Raw genomic sequence first — 18408 nt, 5'->3', positions numbered from 1 at the left:
TGGGAGTGGGCTTCCCCTGGGCATCCTGTGTCCTCCTTTCGTCCAGTCACGCCGGCAGGACAACCAGCTGTTGTTCCAATTCTCTGTTTCTCTCCTCCAGAGATTGTCCTCCCCTGGCTCCTTCCTCAGCGCCTACTCCTCCTGTTAGACTCATGACGGTGCCCCCTTTTGCCTTTTCCGCACAAGCAACGTGAGGGACTAACGGATTGTTGTAATGGGAATTGTAGTTGCTTGTGTGTAAGTCACGAACTTCTCTGAACTGCTTGTTTGGTTAAACCTTTCCCTGACTGAAGTGCTCTCCTGTGCGTCTGCTTCAGTCGCTGGCCTAATCCGTTAGTGGGTGTTTCCTAAACTTTTTCCAACATAAGAATTCTTTGACAGCCAGTCTCCTCCTAGCCTCTCTGCGCGGAAGCCTTCTGCGCAGAGTAGGCGTGCCCAGAGGTGGTCCGGCACTCTCCCTGCTGGTCTCACTGGAAGAGTCCCTGAGCCTTCCCTCCAAAGCGCTCTCCTCCTCCCCTTTCTTCTTGGTGTCACTTTGATTTCCTTCCCCCTTGGAACCTCTCTCTCTCTCTTTGCTGGTTCCCTCTCCTGCACTATCGGGGCGACTTCTCTCTCTGCTGGTCTCCGATGTCAGTTCCCTGACACATTGTATGCTCCCCTGAGGTCCAGCTTGGTAAAAATCTTTCCCTGCCTCACCCGTGTCAAAATATCATCAATCCTGGACATTGGGAAAGTCACGGGTTCTGACACCAGGTTTAGGGCCCGGTAATCCACGATTAATCTAGGCTTATTAGTCTCTTTCTTGTCCACAAAGAACACTGGACTGCCTCCCACCGCCTTAGATTCCCTTATGAAACCTCTCGTTAGGTTCTTGTCAATAAACTGCCACAGCTCCTGCAGCTCCCGGTCGGACATGGCATACAGCTTACCCACTGGTAACTGAGCCCCTGGAAGCAGGTTGATTTGGCAGTCAAAGGGCCTGTGGGGGGGGTAGTTTGTCTGCCTCCCTTTCACTGAAGACCTCCTTCAAATCAGCATATTGTGGTGGCACCTGCCCTTTTTGCTCCAGGGCCAACCCCACCACCCTGGCTACAGTCATCCTTGGTTCCTTCCCTCCCAGACAGTGTTCTGAGCAGTAAGCTGACCCAAAAGTGACCGACCACTGATGCCATGACACCACCGGGTCATGTAGTGCCAGCCAGCTCATTCCCAGTATTATTGGGGGTCCTGCCAGTGTGGCCACGTGAAAGGCAATGGTTTCCGTGTGCCTAGCAACCCTCATTCGCATTGGCGGTGTCTGGTGTGTCACTTCCCCTCCCAGGAGCTCCCTGCCATCGATGGTGGTCACCTTGCAAGGGAAATTCTAGTGGCAACAGGTGGAGTTAGTGCTCCAGAGCGAAGTCTCTGCTGAAGAAATTACACGAGCTGCCAGAATCTAGCAGTCCCTCCACCTTGACGGGGTGCCCGTTTGGGAGTTCTGGCACCACCTCTATGGCTGCCGCTGCCTTGGGGGGGTCAGGCTGGGGCACTTCTTTTTAAGATATTTATTAAAGTTTTCAAAGTATTACAAAAAAAGAAAAAGAAAAAAAGAAAAATGAAAAATACAAAATAAAAATAGTTAAAAACAATTCAATCTTTCATTCAAATTCTCCACTTTCATTACCTTCTTTGTATGACCTCCTCCTCCTCCCTTTTCTTGTATCTTGATTAATAGTTGTCACAGCAAATCCTTTCCATAATTCATAGTATTATGTCATTACATTACCTTACTCTATTTTCATCTTATCTTTTAAAAAACCTTAAAGTTTAAAACTTAAATCTTATTTTTACCAACTTCTCGTAACCATTACCTTTTTACCTAATTCTTTAAGAGTTTTAAAAGAGCCAAATAATTTCATTTCAACATTTTTCTAACATTCATCAATTTTATAAAACATTCCTAATGATAAAAAAAAGAAATAAGAACAATCCAATCTTCTTCCAGCGTCCCTTCCTCCTGGTCCCGGGTTTGTCAGTCCTTTTTATCCCATTAGTCTGGCACATTAACCTGGTGATCTTATATCCGAGGCCTTCAAGTCTCTTGCATGTCCCTTCCGCAGCTCTTCTTCATATTTTCCTTTCACTTGTGGGAACTCCAGCTTGGTAGTGTTTTTGACCCTTTTCAACAAATCAGCCCCTTTCCCATAGTCCAGACTAGACTCCATGTGGTATTTTAAGACATGTTTCCCTCCAAAATTAGGAGCCCCCACAGCTCCAAACATCTGACGGCCCATTGCCAGACTCGGAAAGTCCAAACATCTTTGCATAGGGGGGTCAGTCCAACCCCTCATTTCCAAATCAATCCAAACTTTATCTTTCCAAATCTGGTTTTTTCCAAGTTCATTTGTCAAATCCAAAGGCTCATTTTTCTGCAGGGCCAAAAGTTCCTCCCCTTCTGGCGCCCAAGATACGGCAACATCCTCTTCTCTCAACTGTTCTGTCATGGCACACTCCTGTTTGAGTTCCTGGGTGGGCTCCATATAGTTTCCCGCTACCTGTTCAAATTTTCTGGCCGCATTAGTCATCAAATCCGTCTTCTGACTTAACTGATCCAATAGGGCATTTATTTTACAGAAAGCACCCAACAGTGCTTCTGAAAACATTGTCCTGCAAGGTCACAAGTCCTTTCCCACGGTTGTAATCTGGCAGCTGCAAGGTCCCTAGAATTAGTTACAGTTTCACAGTCCCCCTCTAGGGGGAAAACTTCTGGTTGTTCTTTCTTTTAAGGAGAATAGCAACAAAGTTGCTTTAAAATGCGAAAGGAAACAGTGGAATCACAATGTTGCTCTTCTTTTAACTGTCTGTCAAAAACATTTGTCTCTGGTCAATGAGCTCAAACGTCAATTCTGACACCCCGCTCCAGGATGGGGTTCAATGATTTTAAATGGTGAAAACCAATCCTTTGAAAGTGATTTTCTAAGCTCTAGTTTACATTGTCTTTGCTTTCTTCTGACTACAGGGAAACGGAAGGCGGACTTCCTGTTTAGACCTTCCCGTTTCAGTACCAAACTAAGGTGAATTTTTAAGTCTACTTCCTTTCTAATCGCCAGTTCTTATTTGAAGTCCAATTGTTCAATGTTTAAGTACTCACGGGTGATTATTTTAGATGCCAAATTGTCCCAGGAAAAAGGCAGCGCTCTCCGGCAACAGCTATGTGGCTTCGCTCCACGGAAAAAGCAATTGACTCACAGCACCGCGCCACTTCCCCCTCTTCACTTCGGAGCCCGTTAGTGGGTTCCTTTGCGGGTTGGGGGGCACTAAGCGTACCCGCCGAGTCCCACGGTCACAGGCTTCATCCGCCTGTGATTTCTAAAAGGATCCCCACTTCACCGCAGTGGAAAGACCCGTTTCGCGTGGAGCTGGTCCCTCCGGTTCAGATGGAGTCCACCATTGCCGATGGCGCCACCCCAGAAGTCCCCAGGCTGGGGCACTTCTATTGGTTGCTGACCTGGCTGCTGGCCCCGCTGGTTGGCAGCCAGGTGTTGGCGTTTCCCCGTGCCTGCCCCTCCTCCCCCTTTTCGTCATGGCCTGCAGCCCCCATCATGCCTTGCCAGGCTTTTCGTTGAGGGAAGACCTTTGCAAAATGTCCCGGTCGCTGACAGAGGAAACACTTCTTTGCCTACCTTTTCCTCCTTTCATCAGCGTTTGAAACTTCACGTGCATGCGCTGCATCAATTTCCATTGGCTCTGCCGCCTGGGAAGGCTCCCTCGGCATTTCAGGAATGCGGTTGTCATGGAAACGTTCCGACCTTATCTCCCGCTTCTCCTGAGCCCGCGCTTCCTGGCATACCCCGATCGCAAGCACAGCCTTTGTGAGTTCATCCATCGACCGTGGGCGGGGCGCTCGGGACAATTCATCCTTCACTTCAGGGGATAAACCCCCCTCGAACAACATTTGCATAGGTTCAGAGCTGAGATCCCACCCAAGTTTGTGGACTAACATTGCGAACTGCGACCAGTAGTTTCTGACGGACAGGCTCCCTTGCTTGCACCCCATCAGCTCCCGGCGCGTCATGCTTTGCTCAACCTCACTGGAGTACATCACGTCCATCGCCTGATAGAATTTCTTGAGATCTTTCAATGCATCATTCTGCATTGCCATTAGGGGCCTGAACCATTCACGCGCCCCATCCTGCAGGTGTCCCACAATGTATGCCACCCTCTCCCCGTCATTGGCAAAGTCATCCTTCTGCAGTTCCAAAGCGTACTGGATTTCCGTTCGGAATGCATTGTAGTCCTGGGGCTTTCCACCAAATTTGTGTACCAGCCCCTGAACCTTCCTCCCTATTGGGGTGGCTCTGACCTGTGCATCCTGTGCCCGTCTCTCCTCCAGCCGTGCTGTCAGGGTAGCAACATGTGCCTCCAGGTCTCGGTTCCTCTCTACCAGACCTCGCATCAAGGATTCTTGCTCTGTTTCTCTGGTCTTTAAATGTCATACATGCAGTGAATTTAATTGTTTTTGTCCATAGTCTTTCCCACATCAAATCTGAAGAATTCTTCGGAAGCTTTCTTAGCTATCTGAATTATTCCTTCATCAATAAGTAATGATTCATTCATCCTCTATCATTTCTGCCCTCTTTCTTTCCCCTTCAGGAATAAGGACACTGAATTGTGATCTGATAGGGACTTTGGATCAATTTCAAATTTTCTCACTCTTAATGTTAATTCTTTTGAGATCCAAATTCCGTCTTGACTGCTGGCATACTGGTTCAGCTCAGAATAATATGAGAATTCCTTTGCCGTTGGATGTTTAAACCTCCAAGCATCTACTAAATTTCTATTAACTGGAAAAAGTTTGAGATAATCGTCCTGTTTTATTATCCACACTTCTCTGAGTTCTATCATGTTCGAAACAACTCCATTCAGATCTCCTAGGAGAATTATTTTCTCCTCCATATAGTTTAACACTGTTTCTTCCAGGTGTCTATAGAAATTAGCTTTATTATCACTGGGTGCATATACTACTCAAGGCAGAGTATGTTTTACCAAGTAAGAGGGAACTTTCTTTTTACCCCTTTCTTCATGCCAGATTTATTTGTTCAATTTTAAATTTCATTTGTAAGATTTCCCTTTTCTGCTCTGTTAAACTATGCGGGTATGGAGATTTCCTGCTTCTTGGAACCGGTATCATGGGCTGCTACTCTCTTGGATCGAGACCATCCTCCCTTCCCCTCTCCTTACAAAGAAACAAAGAGACCGGGAAACTCCTCTTTGACAACAACGCTTCTATGCTGACCCCAAGAATCCCTCTTGAGCGTTGGGGAGATGCGTAGCCTTCGCGTCTTCTCCCTCAAAGCCCGTTAGTGATCGAGCCCTTTTGAGCTCATGCCTGCTTTACACTCTCATGTACATTTAAGTTTTTTTCTTGCACAGGCATGTCTGCAAGATTTGGGACATTGCCTGGGCCAGAGTAGGCAATGACCAGGGGTGCAGCCTATCCACTATCACACTGGGTGCAAGCAACACTCCTGAAAAGGAGGAAGGGGTGAATGGAGATTCTCAGACCAATCAGAATGAATTTACCTGATTCAGGCCATATCTTATAAATATTGTCCCCAACGCCACCACCCCACACTCTCTTTTTAGAACCAGTCTCCAATTAAGGTAAAGGGACCCCTGAGTATTAGGTCCAGTCACGGACGACTCTGGGGTTGCAGCGCTCATCTCAGTTTATTGGCCAAGGGAGCTGCGTACAGCTTCCGGGTCATGTGGCCACCATGACTAAGCCACTTCTGGTGAACCAGAGCAGCGCATGGAAATGCCGTTTACCTTCCCACCAGAGCGGAACCTATTTATCTAGTTGCACTATTAGCAGATGCCAAATAGGGCTGCAACATATAGTAACAGCACATAGCATCAAATGCTGAAATACTCTGTTGACAAATGAAGCCACAGAAATCATTTTTTTTAAAGGAAAAGGGGGGGGAACATACCCAGACAGATATAAGTGCATCTCCCCATAGAAGGTTGCATGCAAAAATATTTCTTGTATTGAGAAGTGAGTTCAAGAGATCAGAAAATTAGAGGAAACAGATGAAAAACCATCTTCTCCCATCTCTCAGAAATATAGTACATAATATAAGGAAGCTTCATGAGTCAGGCCCCTGGATCGGCTAGCTGTATATCAGGTAGAGATGGGTAGTGGATCAAACTATTCTAGGCTCTTTTGTATGAGCAGAAAATGAATTCCATCTAGTCCCATTTATGTGCAAGTTGTTAAGGAACTATCCTAGAATATTCACATGGTATTGCAGAAGAAATTATACTTCAAAGAAACTACTTTATGGATTAGTTTGCTGAATTCAGTTGTTGCCAGGTATTTTCTCTTAAATCACCCATTTGCCCAATGTATTTATATCTGTACGTTCATCAATTTGAATTTTTGCATATCTTGCTATTCCTTCAATTCTTTGTAACAGATGGATCTGTAGAGACCTACAAGAACAAGGGTTGTGCTAAAGATTGCCTCTCAGTAAATGCCACCTTCTCTTCAGTAGAAAGAAAATACGTATTTCATATGCACTATTGCTGTCAAAAATATATGTGCAACATGAAAGTGCTTGAAAGTAAGTATATCTATCTATTTTTAAAGCACATTTTAAAAAGAAAAGCCTAACTAGCTTCTCAGACACCTTTTAATTGAATAACCTTCTAAAGAAATGCCTGAAGCAACTAATATTATAGTTGAGATCTTGTTTATTCTGTTATATTTTACTCCAAGAAGACCCATTTATTCCAAATAGAATCCAATAAGGCAGACATTTATGTACAAAATATATTTTGAAAAATGTGAAATTTGCAGGTGGCTCTTTGAAATATTAAATAATCAATATATATTTTGGAATTTTAAAATCATATTATATTTTTTAATCCTTTTTTAAAAATTGAAAATTTGGTAACTTAGATTTTTAGATTTAGAGTAAGTCCATCATGTGACATATCATGAAGCTCAGGTTCTGCAGGGATTTGTGTTTTTAGTTTTGACGTACAGTGGTACCTCAGGTTACATACGCTAAAGGTTACATATGTGTCAGGGAACTGACATCAGAGACACGGGAGAAGGAGAGGGTCTCTGATTCTGCAGGCGAAGGTCCCAGCACTAGGGGGAGACTCAGCTTGGGAGAAGGGGAAGGGAATAAGTGTAACACCAAAGATCCAGGAGAGCAACGGGACGAGGAGGTGGAGGGGCTCCAGGACTCTTCTCTGGAAGTCAGTGAGGAGAGCCCAGGCACCCCGCTACCCACGCCCACCCTGTGCAGGAGACTCCCGCGCAGTGAGAGGCGGAGACGATTGGGCGTCAAACAGCTCTTATGTTGGCAGCGGTTTAAGAAACGCCCACAGACAGATTCTACGAGTGACTAAGGGCAGCCACGCGGAGATGGGCTGTGCAGTCCGAAGGGTTAACCAGGCAACCTAACGCCCAAATGGGGCCGGATTACGCATGAGTAACTCCCAACCATTACAACAATCTGTCTGTCACAGAAAGTTGCTCGTGCGCAACAAGCAGAGGGGCATCATGAGTAAGACCGGAGAAGTCGGAGCCACAAAAGGGGCGGCTGGAGGCCAATCTCTGGAGGAGAGAAACCGCGACTTGGAAGAGCACATAGCCATCCTGACGGCGAGGCTGGACGAACGACGGTCTCTGGATGCTCAGGGGAAACCCACCCCCATAGCAAGGAAGGTACCGGGACTGGTGCATAAGTTTGGGGGAAAGCCTCAAGAGTATGGGGCGTTTAGAACAGAAATAGAATATGCCTTGAAGCTGCAGCAAAACGATTTTGAAAATGACGCAGCGCGAGTTGCTTATATTGTGGGGCACTTGCAGGATGGGGCTAGAGAGTGGATCCGGCCGCTTATGGCAATGCGAAATGACGCCATGGAGGATCTACAGAAATTCTATCAAGCGATGGACGCAATGTTCAGCAGTGATGTGCAACAGAGTGTGACCAAACGGGAACTGCTGAGCTGTAAGCAGGGAGACGGGTCAGTTAGAGACTATTGGTCACGTTTTGCAATGATAGTTCACCGTCTGGGGTGGCAGCTGGACTCGGAACCCATACAAATGCTATTTGAGGAGGTGTTGTCACCAACGGTCAAAGATGAGCTTTCACGCGCACCCCGCCCACAGTCTATGGACCAGCTGACCAAAGCAGTCGTTGCGATTGGCGCAAGACAGGAAGCGTGGGCTCAAGAGAGGCGGGAAGGGAGAGAGCAGCGTTGTCATGACTACCGCATTCCTAGAATACCTAGGCAGCCTTCCCCGCCGGCGGAGCCAATGGAAATAGGCGGTGCGCGCGCCCAGGAGGTTTCAAACTCCAGCGAGAGTCGCAAAAAGGAGGGAAAGGATGTAAAGATGACCAAGAAATGTTTCCTTTGCCAACGGCCAGGACATTTTGCCAGAGTCTGCCCACAAAGAAAGGCCTGGCAAGGAATGGTGGGGGCCGTGGGGGGTGAGGAGGAGGAGCCACAGACCCCGGAGCAGGGAAACGGAAACGCTTGGCTGCCAATCAGCGGGCACAGCAGCCGAGCCAACAACCAATGAATGTGCCCAAACCAGATTCTCCAAGAGCAGCAATTGCCATTGAGGTGGTGCTTGAACTCCCGAATGGGCACCTAGTGAAGGTTCAGGGTATGCTGGACTCGGGAAGCTCATGCAACTTTTTTAGCAAGGACTTTGCCTTAGAGCATCAGCTTCACTTGCTACCTTTGGATGTACCTCTGCAAGTCACCACCATTGATGGGAGGGAATGTTTGGGGGGGAAGTTACCCACCAGACCCCACCGATGAGAATGAGAGTGTCTAGGCACTCAGAGACAATTGCCTTCCACGTTGCCTCATTAGCGGGTCCCCCAATAATATTAGGGATGAGCTGGCTAGCGCAACATGATCCGGTGGTGGCGTGGCATCAAAGGACAGTCAGCTTTGGGTCTGACTACTGCCTGCAGCACTGCCTAGGAGGGGAAACGCTGAGGATGAGCGTAGCCAGAGTGGCAAGCACGGCAGTGGAGGGTAAAGGGAAGGTGCCACCACAATATGCTGATATGAAGGAGGTTTTTAGTGAAAAAGAGGCAGATAGACTGCCACCCCACAGGCCGTTTGACTGCCAAATCAATTTTCTCCCAGGGGCGCAGCTGCCGGTGGGTAAGCTGTATGCCATGTCAGACAGGGAGATGAAGGAGTTACGAGACTTTATCGACAAGAACCTAAAGAGAGGGTTTATAAGAGAATCAAAGGCAGTGGGGGGTAGTCCAGTATTTTTTGTGGACAAAAAGGACACTGATAAGTCTAGGCTTGTAGTGGACTTCAGGGCAGTGAATTTGGTGTCAGAACCTGTGACTTTCCCTATGCCCAGAATTGACGACATTCTGACGAGAGTGAGGAAGGGAAAGATTTTCACCAAGCTCGACCTAAGGGGGGCTTTCAACTTAATCAGGATGAGGGAGGGGGATGAATGGAATACCACCATGTTCACACCCCTGGGGGCCTTTGAATATCTCGTTATGCCTTTCGGATTACATTCAGGCTCCGCCTGTTTTCAAGCGTTCATGCACCACGTGTTGGGGTCTCTGCTTTACAAGAACTGTGTAGCATTCCTGGACGACGTCTTGATATATTCAGAAAATGAGGAGCAACATGTGAGAGATGTCAGGGAAGTGCTACAACGATCGCAGAAACACCAGTTGTGCATCAAGCTAGAGAAATGTCAGTTTCATGCCCGAGAGGTGGAGTTCCTGGGGTACAAGTTGTCTGACAAAGGCTTAGCGATGGACGCAAGCAAGGTGCAAGCAGTATTGAAGTGGAAACCCCCCAAGACACAGAAGGATGTGCAGAGGTTCCTAGGTTTCAGCAATTTCTACAGGAAGTTCATCAAGAACTTTGCACACTTGACAGCTCCAATCACGGACTGTCTCAGTAGTAAAAGGAAGTTTGTGTGGACGGAGGAAGCCCAGCAATCCTTTGAAAGATTGAAGAAGGTGTTCGTGTCGGAAGAACAATTACTACATGTGGATTTGGAGAAACCACTGTGGTTGGAGACTGACACATCAGACAGAGCCATAGGGGCGGTTCTTTTGCAGCCAGGACTGAACAAGCTAGAATGGAAACTGTGTGCCTTTTTCTCGAGGAAGCTGAGCAAGTCGGAACAAAACTATACTGTGTACGACCGAGAACTGCTAGCAATCTACGCTGCCTTTCGTCGGTGGCACCATCTGCTGATAGGGGCGTAGCGCAAGATCCAGGTTTGTACAGATCACAAGAACTTGGAATACTGGAGGACAGCACGAGTGCTCAACCAGAGACAGATTCGCTGGGCGCAGGAATTTTCCAAGTTTTCCTTCGAAATCCAGTATGTGCCAGGAGAGCAAAACGTGAGAGCAGACGCTCTTTCGCGAAAACCAGAGTACTTCGAAGGAGAGGGGCCGCCGGAGACACGGCACGTCATAACTGAGGACCAATGGGTGTGTGTGGGAACTCTAGTGGGCACGAGAGAACTGGCAGAGCTCACTAGGGACGATGAATTCAGGGAAAAATCAGGGAACTCCAAAATGGGAGGGGAGCACCAGAGGCGTTCGAAGAGAAGGAAGGGGTGTTGTACTACAGGGGGGTGATGTACGTACCAGGGGAGGCTCTAAGAAGAAGGGTACTCAAACAACTACATGACACCCCCACAGCGGGACCCTTTGGGCAACACAAAACTATGATGCTGGTGACCCGACAATTTTGGTGGCCACGGGTGAGGGAAGATGTATGCCAATATGTAAGAGGGTGTGACCGCTGCCAAAGGGCCAAAGGGGAACGCACGGTACCAGCGGGTTTTCTGGAACCCTTACCCACACCAAACAGACCCTGGGAGGTGGTGTCTATCGATTTCATGACGGATTTGCCCAAATCAAGGGGAAAAACAGCAGTGATGGTAGTAGTCGACTTGCTAACCAAAATGTGCCATTTCATCGCCTGCTCACATGTGGTGACGGCGGAAGAAACGGCACGGTTGTTTGTAGAACACATTTTTAGGCTGCATGGTGCCCCCTTGAGGGTTCTCTTAGACCGCGGAAAACAATTTACTTCCCGGTTCTGGAGGAAGCTCATGAGTCTACTGCAAGTCGAGGTCAGCTTCTCGACAGCGAGACACCCAGAAACCAATGGGCAAGCGGAAAGGGCAAACAGCATACTCCAGCAATACTTGCGCTGCTACGTAAGCGAGAGGCAGAATGATTGGGTAGAGAAACTAGCGTTAGCGGAATTTGCGTACAATAATGCTGAACATGTGTCCACGGGAATGAGTCCATTTTTGGCCAACTATGGGTGTCATCCCAGGGCATTCCCGGGTAATGAGGAACAGAGCTGGAGTGTGCCCGTGGCTGGACAGTTTGTGGAAGAAATGGAAGCTCTACATCAACAGCTCAAGATGAACCTAGAGAGGGCTAAGGCCAATTACAAGAAGCAAGCTGATAAACACCGCAGGGAAGGGGAACCCATAAGGGTGGGGGATTGAGTGTGGCTATCCACTCAAGGGTTACCCTTTAAGGGAGGGTGCAAGAAGTTGCAGCCTAGACGGCTGGGGCCATTTGAAGTTATACAACAGATAAACCCCGTAGCATTCAAGCTCAGGTTGCCCAACAACATGAAAATACATCCCGTGTTCCACAGGTCCTTACTCTCACCACACAGAGAGGGGCAGGAATTCGAGGGGCGGGAGGTAGAAGGCATGCCACAACCACCGGTAGAAGAAAGGGAACACCAAAGTTCGGCCGCAGAGATAGTTGATTCAAGGTGGCGAGGTCGGCAAGTGGAGTACTTGGTGGCGTGGGAAGGAGAGCCCTGGTCGGAAAACACGTGGGTGCCAGCGGAGGCAGTGGGTGATGAGCATATGGTGGAAGTGTTCCACCGCCGGTTCCCGGATAAGCCCAAACCCTTAGAGAGATACTGGGAGGAACAATTCGGTACCACAGAGGAGGAAGAGAGTTTCGAAGGGTTTTCAGAATCCAAAGAAGAATCGGATTGGCAGGGTCATCCCATGGGTGGGAACCTTAGCAGGTGGGAAGAAGTTTTCGCGCCCACAGATGAGGAGGACAGCTCATTCCGGGGTTTCCTTGGCTCGCCGACCAGAGAAGAGGCAATGATAGAGCCCACGGGTCGGAGGGGGGGTGAAGGGGGCCCTGGGAGGGAGGTGGATGTCAGGGAACTGACATCAGAGACACGGGAGAAGGAGAGGGTCTCTGATTCTGCAGGCGAAGGTCCCAGCACTAGGGGGAGACTCAGCTTGGGAGAAGGGGAAGGGAATAAGTGTAACACCAAAGATCCAGGACAGCATCGGGACGAGGAGGTGGAGGGGCTCCAGGACTCTTCTCTGGAAGTCAGTGAGGAGAGCCCAGGCATCCCGCTACCCACGCCCACCCTGCGCAGGAGACTCCCGCGCAGTGAGAGGCGGAGACGATTGGGCGTCAAACAGCTCTTATGTTGGCAGCGGTTTAAGAAACGCCCACAGACAGATTCTACGAGTGACTAAGGGCAGCCACGCGGAGATGGGCTGTGCAGTCTGAAGGGTTAACCAGGCAACCTAACGCCCAAACGGGGCCGGATTACGCACAAGTAACTCCCAACCATTACAATATGCTTCAGGCTACATACGCTTCATGTTACACACTCCACTAAGCTAGAAATAGTGCTTCAGGTTAAGAACTTTGCTTCAGGATAAGAAAAGAAATTGGGCTCTGGCGTGGAGGCGGCAGCGGGAGGTCCCATTAGCTAAAGTGGTGCTTCAGGTTAAGAACAGTTTCAGGTTAACAACGGACCTCCGGAATGAATTAAGTTCTTAACCTGAAGTACCACTGTATCTCAATGCTGGGCTGAGCTTTTAAGGCCTTTGTGTACTCTGGCAAGGTCAAATTTCTCTCTCTTTTTGAAATTTCAAACCCTCATAACTCAAAAACGGGATGAGATAAAAAATTAAAATTTTAGATTTAAACTTAGTTTTGATCACTCAACAAGTGTACAAAAGATGACAAAAGAAAATTAGATGACATGAGGTAAAAAAGTTGTATCACTTGATTGGGTGCCAGTGCAATGTTCCCTTGCCAGTAATTAAGGACAGAATCTCCCCCATGCTTTGTAACATCTACATGAAGCCGCTGGGAGAGATCATCAGGGGGTTTGGGCTGGGTGTTCATCAGTATGTGGATGATACCCAGCTCTACCTCTCTTTTAAATCAGAACCAGTGAAGGTGGTGAAGGTCCTGTATGAGTGTCTGGAGGTGGTTGCAGGATGGATGGCAGCTAACAGATTGAGGTTGAATCCTGACAAGACAGAAGTACTGTACAGAAGTCAAAATAAAAAAAATTCCTTCCAGTAGCACCTTAAAGACCAACTAATTTAGTTCTTGGTATGAGCTTTCGTGTGCATGCACACTTCTTCAGATACACTGGAACAGAAGTTGCCAGATCCTTCTATATAGTGAGTAGGTGGGGAGGGGTATTACTCAGAAGGGTGGTGGGAATGGGTGAATGGCAGATAGCTGAGATGAGCCTGTTGACGACTCTTAACGACTGCAATAGGTCTTACAGGAAAAGGCAAGGGGTGAGAAGGTGAAAAATGGCTTAGTCATGTATAATGAGATATCTGAAGAAGTGTGCATGCACACAAAAGCTCATACCAAGAACTAACTTAGTTGGTCTTTAAGGTGCTACTGGAAGGAATTTTTTTTTATTTTGACTATGGCAGACCAACACGGCTACCTATCTGTGACTGTACAGAAGTACTCAGGGGTTGAATAACCATCAGATTGTAGCTGCATTTTCTCTGCGTCCTTCTCTCTCAGTTTGCAGCGACGCAACAAAACAGCTTTCACTTTTCACTCAGCTCACAGCATTCCAAGCTGCTTTTGTCACGTCCTGGCTTACTTCCCTTGTAAGCGCCTCCTCTCAGCCTCGAGACACAGAAGGTTAACCTTTCACTACACCCAACAGGGGACAGGGGGCGGGTGGATGTGGAGATCTCCCTGGTCTTGAATGTGGTAACTGTGCCTCTGAAAGACCAGGATGGCAGCCTGGGAGTCATTTTGGACTCACAGCTGTCGATGGAGGTGCAGGTCAATTCTGTGTCCAGAGCATCTGTCTACCTGCTCCAACTGGTATGCAGGCGGAAATCCTACCTGCCCGTGAGAAAAAAAAAATAAAATTATAGATTGAAACTGAGTTTTGATGGCTCAACCATAGCTGTCAAGTGTCCCTTATTTGAAGGGACAGTCCCTTATTCCAGCGCCATGTCCCACTGCTGTCCCTTATTGATAGATGTCCCTTAAATGTCCCTTAAATTATGTCCCTTAAATTTCAAAGGAAGCAACTCCTCTCCCTCCCTCCCTGCCGGCCAGGGAGGAGGGAGGCTCCAACTGTGTTGCTTGGCTGTGTTGCTCACCCAGTAAGAAGTCTAAGAACGACTGGGGGGTGGAGCTTGCATGCCTTGTGTATGGCTAGTTAATGCAAGCTGAGGAGGTTTTTGAATGCTGGATGCCATTTTGTTGCACGTGCTGCTGCAAACTTTGCAGTGCAAAGCCAGGCCAGTAAGCCATCTTAAGTTGAGGCTGCATAGGCCTTGTGGTGCATGTGATTCAGATTCTATTCAGTTGAACCTCTGGTTACAAAGTTGGTTGGACAGTGTTCTCGAAGCTACCAGCATGAGTTTGACCAGACTGCAGGAGGACAGGAAGACTGGAGTGCCTGGAACAGGTGAGGCTGCAGGTCCCTTATTTTGGCTGCTGGTCCCTTATTTTCAAGGCTGCTGGTCCCTTATTTTCAAACTGCAGAGGTAATAACTTTATAGTTTGTGGCTATAGAGGCAGAACTTTATAGTTTGTGGCTATAGAGGCAGAATCTTAGTGTGACCTGTAGCATTTTGTAAGTTAGGAAATACTTTATGAATGCTGTAAACTGCCCAGAGTGGCTGGGGGAACAGAGCCAGATGGGCAGGGTATAAATAATTAAATAATAAAATAAATTTCTTCTTCTTCTTCTTCTTCTTCTTCTTCTTCTTCTTCTTCTTCTTCTTCTTCTTCTTCTTCTAGCACTGAAGACAGAAGGGTTCCTTCACTTTAAAGACACTTCAGTATATGTTGATGTTTTTGGTTTTTTGAGATTTTAAATTTTATTGCATTGTAATGCATTTAGGTATAAAATTAATTTTTATTTTATTGTAGTTTCTGAGTTTTCTATACCACTAGGAGACTCTTTTTAGTATTAAGAGATATAAAATAATAATAAATAAATAAACAAATACACACCAAGGCTTTATTTCTTTATTTGTCTGTTGTTTAGAAACTTTACATAGTAACCTTAATCTGAGGAGGGTTTCCAACATAGTAACAAAGTATACAACATATTATACTTAAACAATATTATATACCTAAGTCTATTTCATAGTCATAAGCACTACATAAGTATATGTAGTTAGTGATTGAACACTATATATATAATAAACCAAGCACCAAAATTAACAGTGGCCAATAAGTCACATTCACAACAATAAACTCCTCAATTCACCCCCTAAAAAATAGTACTGTTTGTCTGCTCATCTCAGGTGCAAATATCTACATCATTAATTGCAGAAACAGAATGAAGTAGAGATATTGCAACCCTCTCACAGGATTAAAGAACTGAAGCCTAGGAATTAGAATAAAGATAAATGGGCTGGAATCATGTCTTGACTTTAGTATTTACTTCTGGCAGGGCCACCGAGGCGCTTGAATGGGCTCGAGTGCCCAAACCTTTGTGTAGCTGAATCAGAAGTTTCTAAGGGTTCAAATGCCATCAGGTGTTACAATGAGGAGACTCAGTGCATTGAGTTTGTTCTTGTTCATAGTAAGTAGAACTGCCTTGCAATGAGTGGGAGAGGGGAAACAGGTGTGTGTGTGTGTTACTATTTCATTCTGTTTGTGGCTTCCTTTCAGAAAATAGATTATTGTGCATTTGGGGGAAAGTTCCTTTTTCCTAAAAACATAACTCACCTCAAATCACATTTGCTTTGTATGTATATAGATGAGTATATTTACGGGGTGGGGGTTTGAGAAGGTGAGAGAAATAGTCTGTTTGTTAAATTACAGGTTAAAATTTATTAAAAGAGTGTTTTCACCAGTCTTTAAAAGAAGTAAAATTAGCCATGGAGACTTGATCTGGAAAGCAGTATCAATGAAGATGAGCCCTTGCCCCAGAAGAAGAAAAAATAGACTTTTTTCTTTCTAACTTTTAAACACCTCTCTCATATTCATTTCATGTGGTGATTTTCAGATGCTTTCTATACTTGCTCAACATAGTTGTTAAAAATTAAGATGCTCCTATTTTTTCTTTTGCACACACACACATACACACACACACACACCCCAATTGCTACCAAGATGCTCATCTGACCTTGTCTCTTTTTCTTTACTAGACAACAGTGAAGTTCCTGATAAGGTCGTCAGAGGCTGTGCATCACCAGCTTTTTGTGAATTGGCCAAAACATCAATTCTTAACCAGTACTTTTCAGGCAAGATAACACGAGCACGATGCGGTGAAACTCTAGTTTCACCAAACCAACTCAGCTTTTAAGGGTAGTTAGGAGAGAGCAATGTCTTCTTCCTTTTGGATTCCACTATTTTCTGCAACAGTGGAAGTGGTGGTTGCTTGTCTGAACATGGGAGTCCAGAGCAACTGGTATTCACAGGACTCCTGAGGCTTCTATTTGGTGAATGGGATGCAGGGAATAGAAAACTAAAAAAGAAATGTGGGGCTTTGGCTCATGAAAACATGGGACATGTGTAAAAAATTCCTTTGTTCATAATCAAAATAAATTGGTGAAGCAAATCAAAACTGTGTTGTGTGTCTGCATTTATCAAATTAAGAATATTTGATAGCAGTGGTGATGAAGGGCACTGTTTTTAGAATGAAAAACAATGGGTAATTATGAGTTATCTTATTGATTTAGTGAATGTATATTCCAGTCCATATTTCAAAGAAATCTGAGTGGCTTTCAATAACGTAAATCTGGAATTCCAAGACTAGAATTATACATTCGTTCTTGTTTATTGACAAGTTTCAAATATCGGAGACCTGCTGATGGTCATAATCTCCTCAGTTGGGCAACCTTAGAATACACACACAGTATATAACACTTTTATTTGGGTGGATAGTATTAGGATCAAAATATTTGAAGTCCCTACAACTCTTGAAACAAGCCAATTAGAAAGATATGGAATATATTAGCTAATAAAAATAAATTCATTTTCACATGCTAAATCCTACTTCAATAATGTACAGAGAGGAATGGTAATATGGAAAAACTATGTAATAATGGGTGTAATGGTTGGGTCTCTCCCATAGAAGCGAGACAACTCTGGCAGTAATTAGCTCAGGTTTATTGCTCACTCTGGAGCTCAGTCACTCAGTGTCTGCTTCCAAATCAGCTGTTGCTGAGTCTGAGTTCCGCCCCTTCCTATTCCCACATTTAAAGCCCCATTTTTGCTTCCTTTTCTGTTCACGCCTCTCATTAATTCTTGTGCACCTATGCATCATGGGATGTGCTATTTCCGGTGGCCCTCCCTCTGAGTCCGAGCTTAAACTGTCTTCCCCCTTGAACTCTCCCCTTCTCCTTTTTCTCCATCTCCTTGCTTTCCATCCATCCAATATAAAATTTCTACTCTTGAGGGGAGTTTCCCTTCATATGAGGACATTGACAATGGGTGTTAATGTGAAAAGGGATGCAAAGCAGGACTATAGCTGAGAGAAGTGGCTTCAGATACTTATTAAGAGGGTGGTGCTGGACAAAGTAGTCAAGGGCAGCTGATGTCGGGCTATTGTGCTCCCTTTCCAGGAAATATGCCATACAACAGTAGGCTACCAGGGTAAAGTTCTCTTTGACAGACCTCTGGAGATGCACTGAGGGATTCAAAAGTCAGGGACAAAAGAGGATCCCTGCTGGATCACATAAAAGGCTCATTTAGTCCTGCATAAGTGTTCTCAGGAAGCAGATGCCTGTGAGAAGCCCAGAAAATAATGAATGAGCAGAGTAGCTCTCCCACCTGTGAACCCCAGAAACTGTTCCTAAGAGGCTTATTGTCTCTTATACAGGACTAGGGACTAGTACCTGTCTTCCATAATACTAGAACCTGTGGAATTGAATGGTGGAAAATTAAGGACAGAAGAAAGCAAGAACTACTCCAAACAGCATGTGTTTAATCTTTGGAATTTGGTCTTACAAGAAGTAATGATGGTCCACAACTTGGATGTGTTTAATGGCGGATTAGCCTTCTCCTTCATGAATTTGTCCAGTGTTCCCCCCCCCCAGGCACAGGGCTGGCGCAGGGGAAGCCCGAGCTTCCCCCAACCCCAGCCCCAAGAACA

General features: G+C 46.1%; 1 protein-coding gene across 1 annotated transcript in view; it reads left to right on the top strand.

Annotated features, from left to right (window-relative positions):
* LOC310712529 (phospholipase A2 inhibitor and Ly6/PLAUR domain-containing protein-like) overlaps nucleotides 1-16867 on the top strand; it is a 96155-nt gene extending 79288 nt beyond the window's left edge. The window contains exons 3-5 of the mRNA XM_083515682.1: nucleotides 6459-6605; nucleotides 15760-15891; nucleotides 16460-16867. Of these exons, the coding sequence (XP_083371808.1) occupies nucleotides 6459-6605; nucleotides 15760-15891; nucleotides 16460-16617 (437 nt within the window). The 3' untranslated portion in view covers nucleotides 16618-16867. The remainder of the gene's footprint in view (nucleotides 1-6458; nucleotides 6606-15759; nucleotides 15892-16459) is intronic.
* Nucleotides 16868-18408: the final 1541 nt, after the last annotated feature.

This window comes from Podarcis liolepis (genome assembly GCF_965112155.1).
Source record: "Podarcis liolepis genome assembly, chromosome: 7".
Classification (NCBI taxonomy): domain Eukaryota; kingdom Metazoa; phylum Chordata; class Lepidosauria; order Squamata; family Lacertidae; genus Podarcis; species Podarcis liolepis.
The sequence above is the reverse complement of the archived record's forward strand: the minus strand, read 5'-3'. Positions and strand labels throughout refer to the sequence as shown.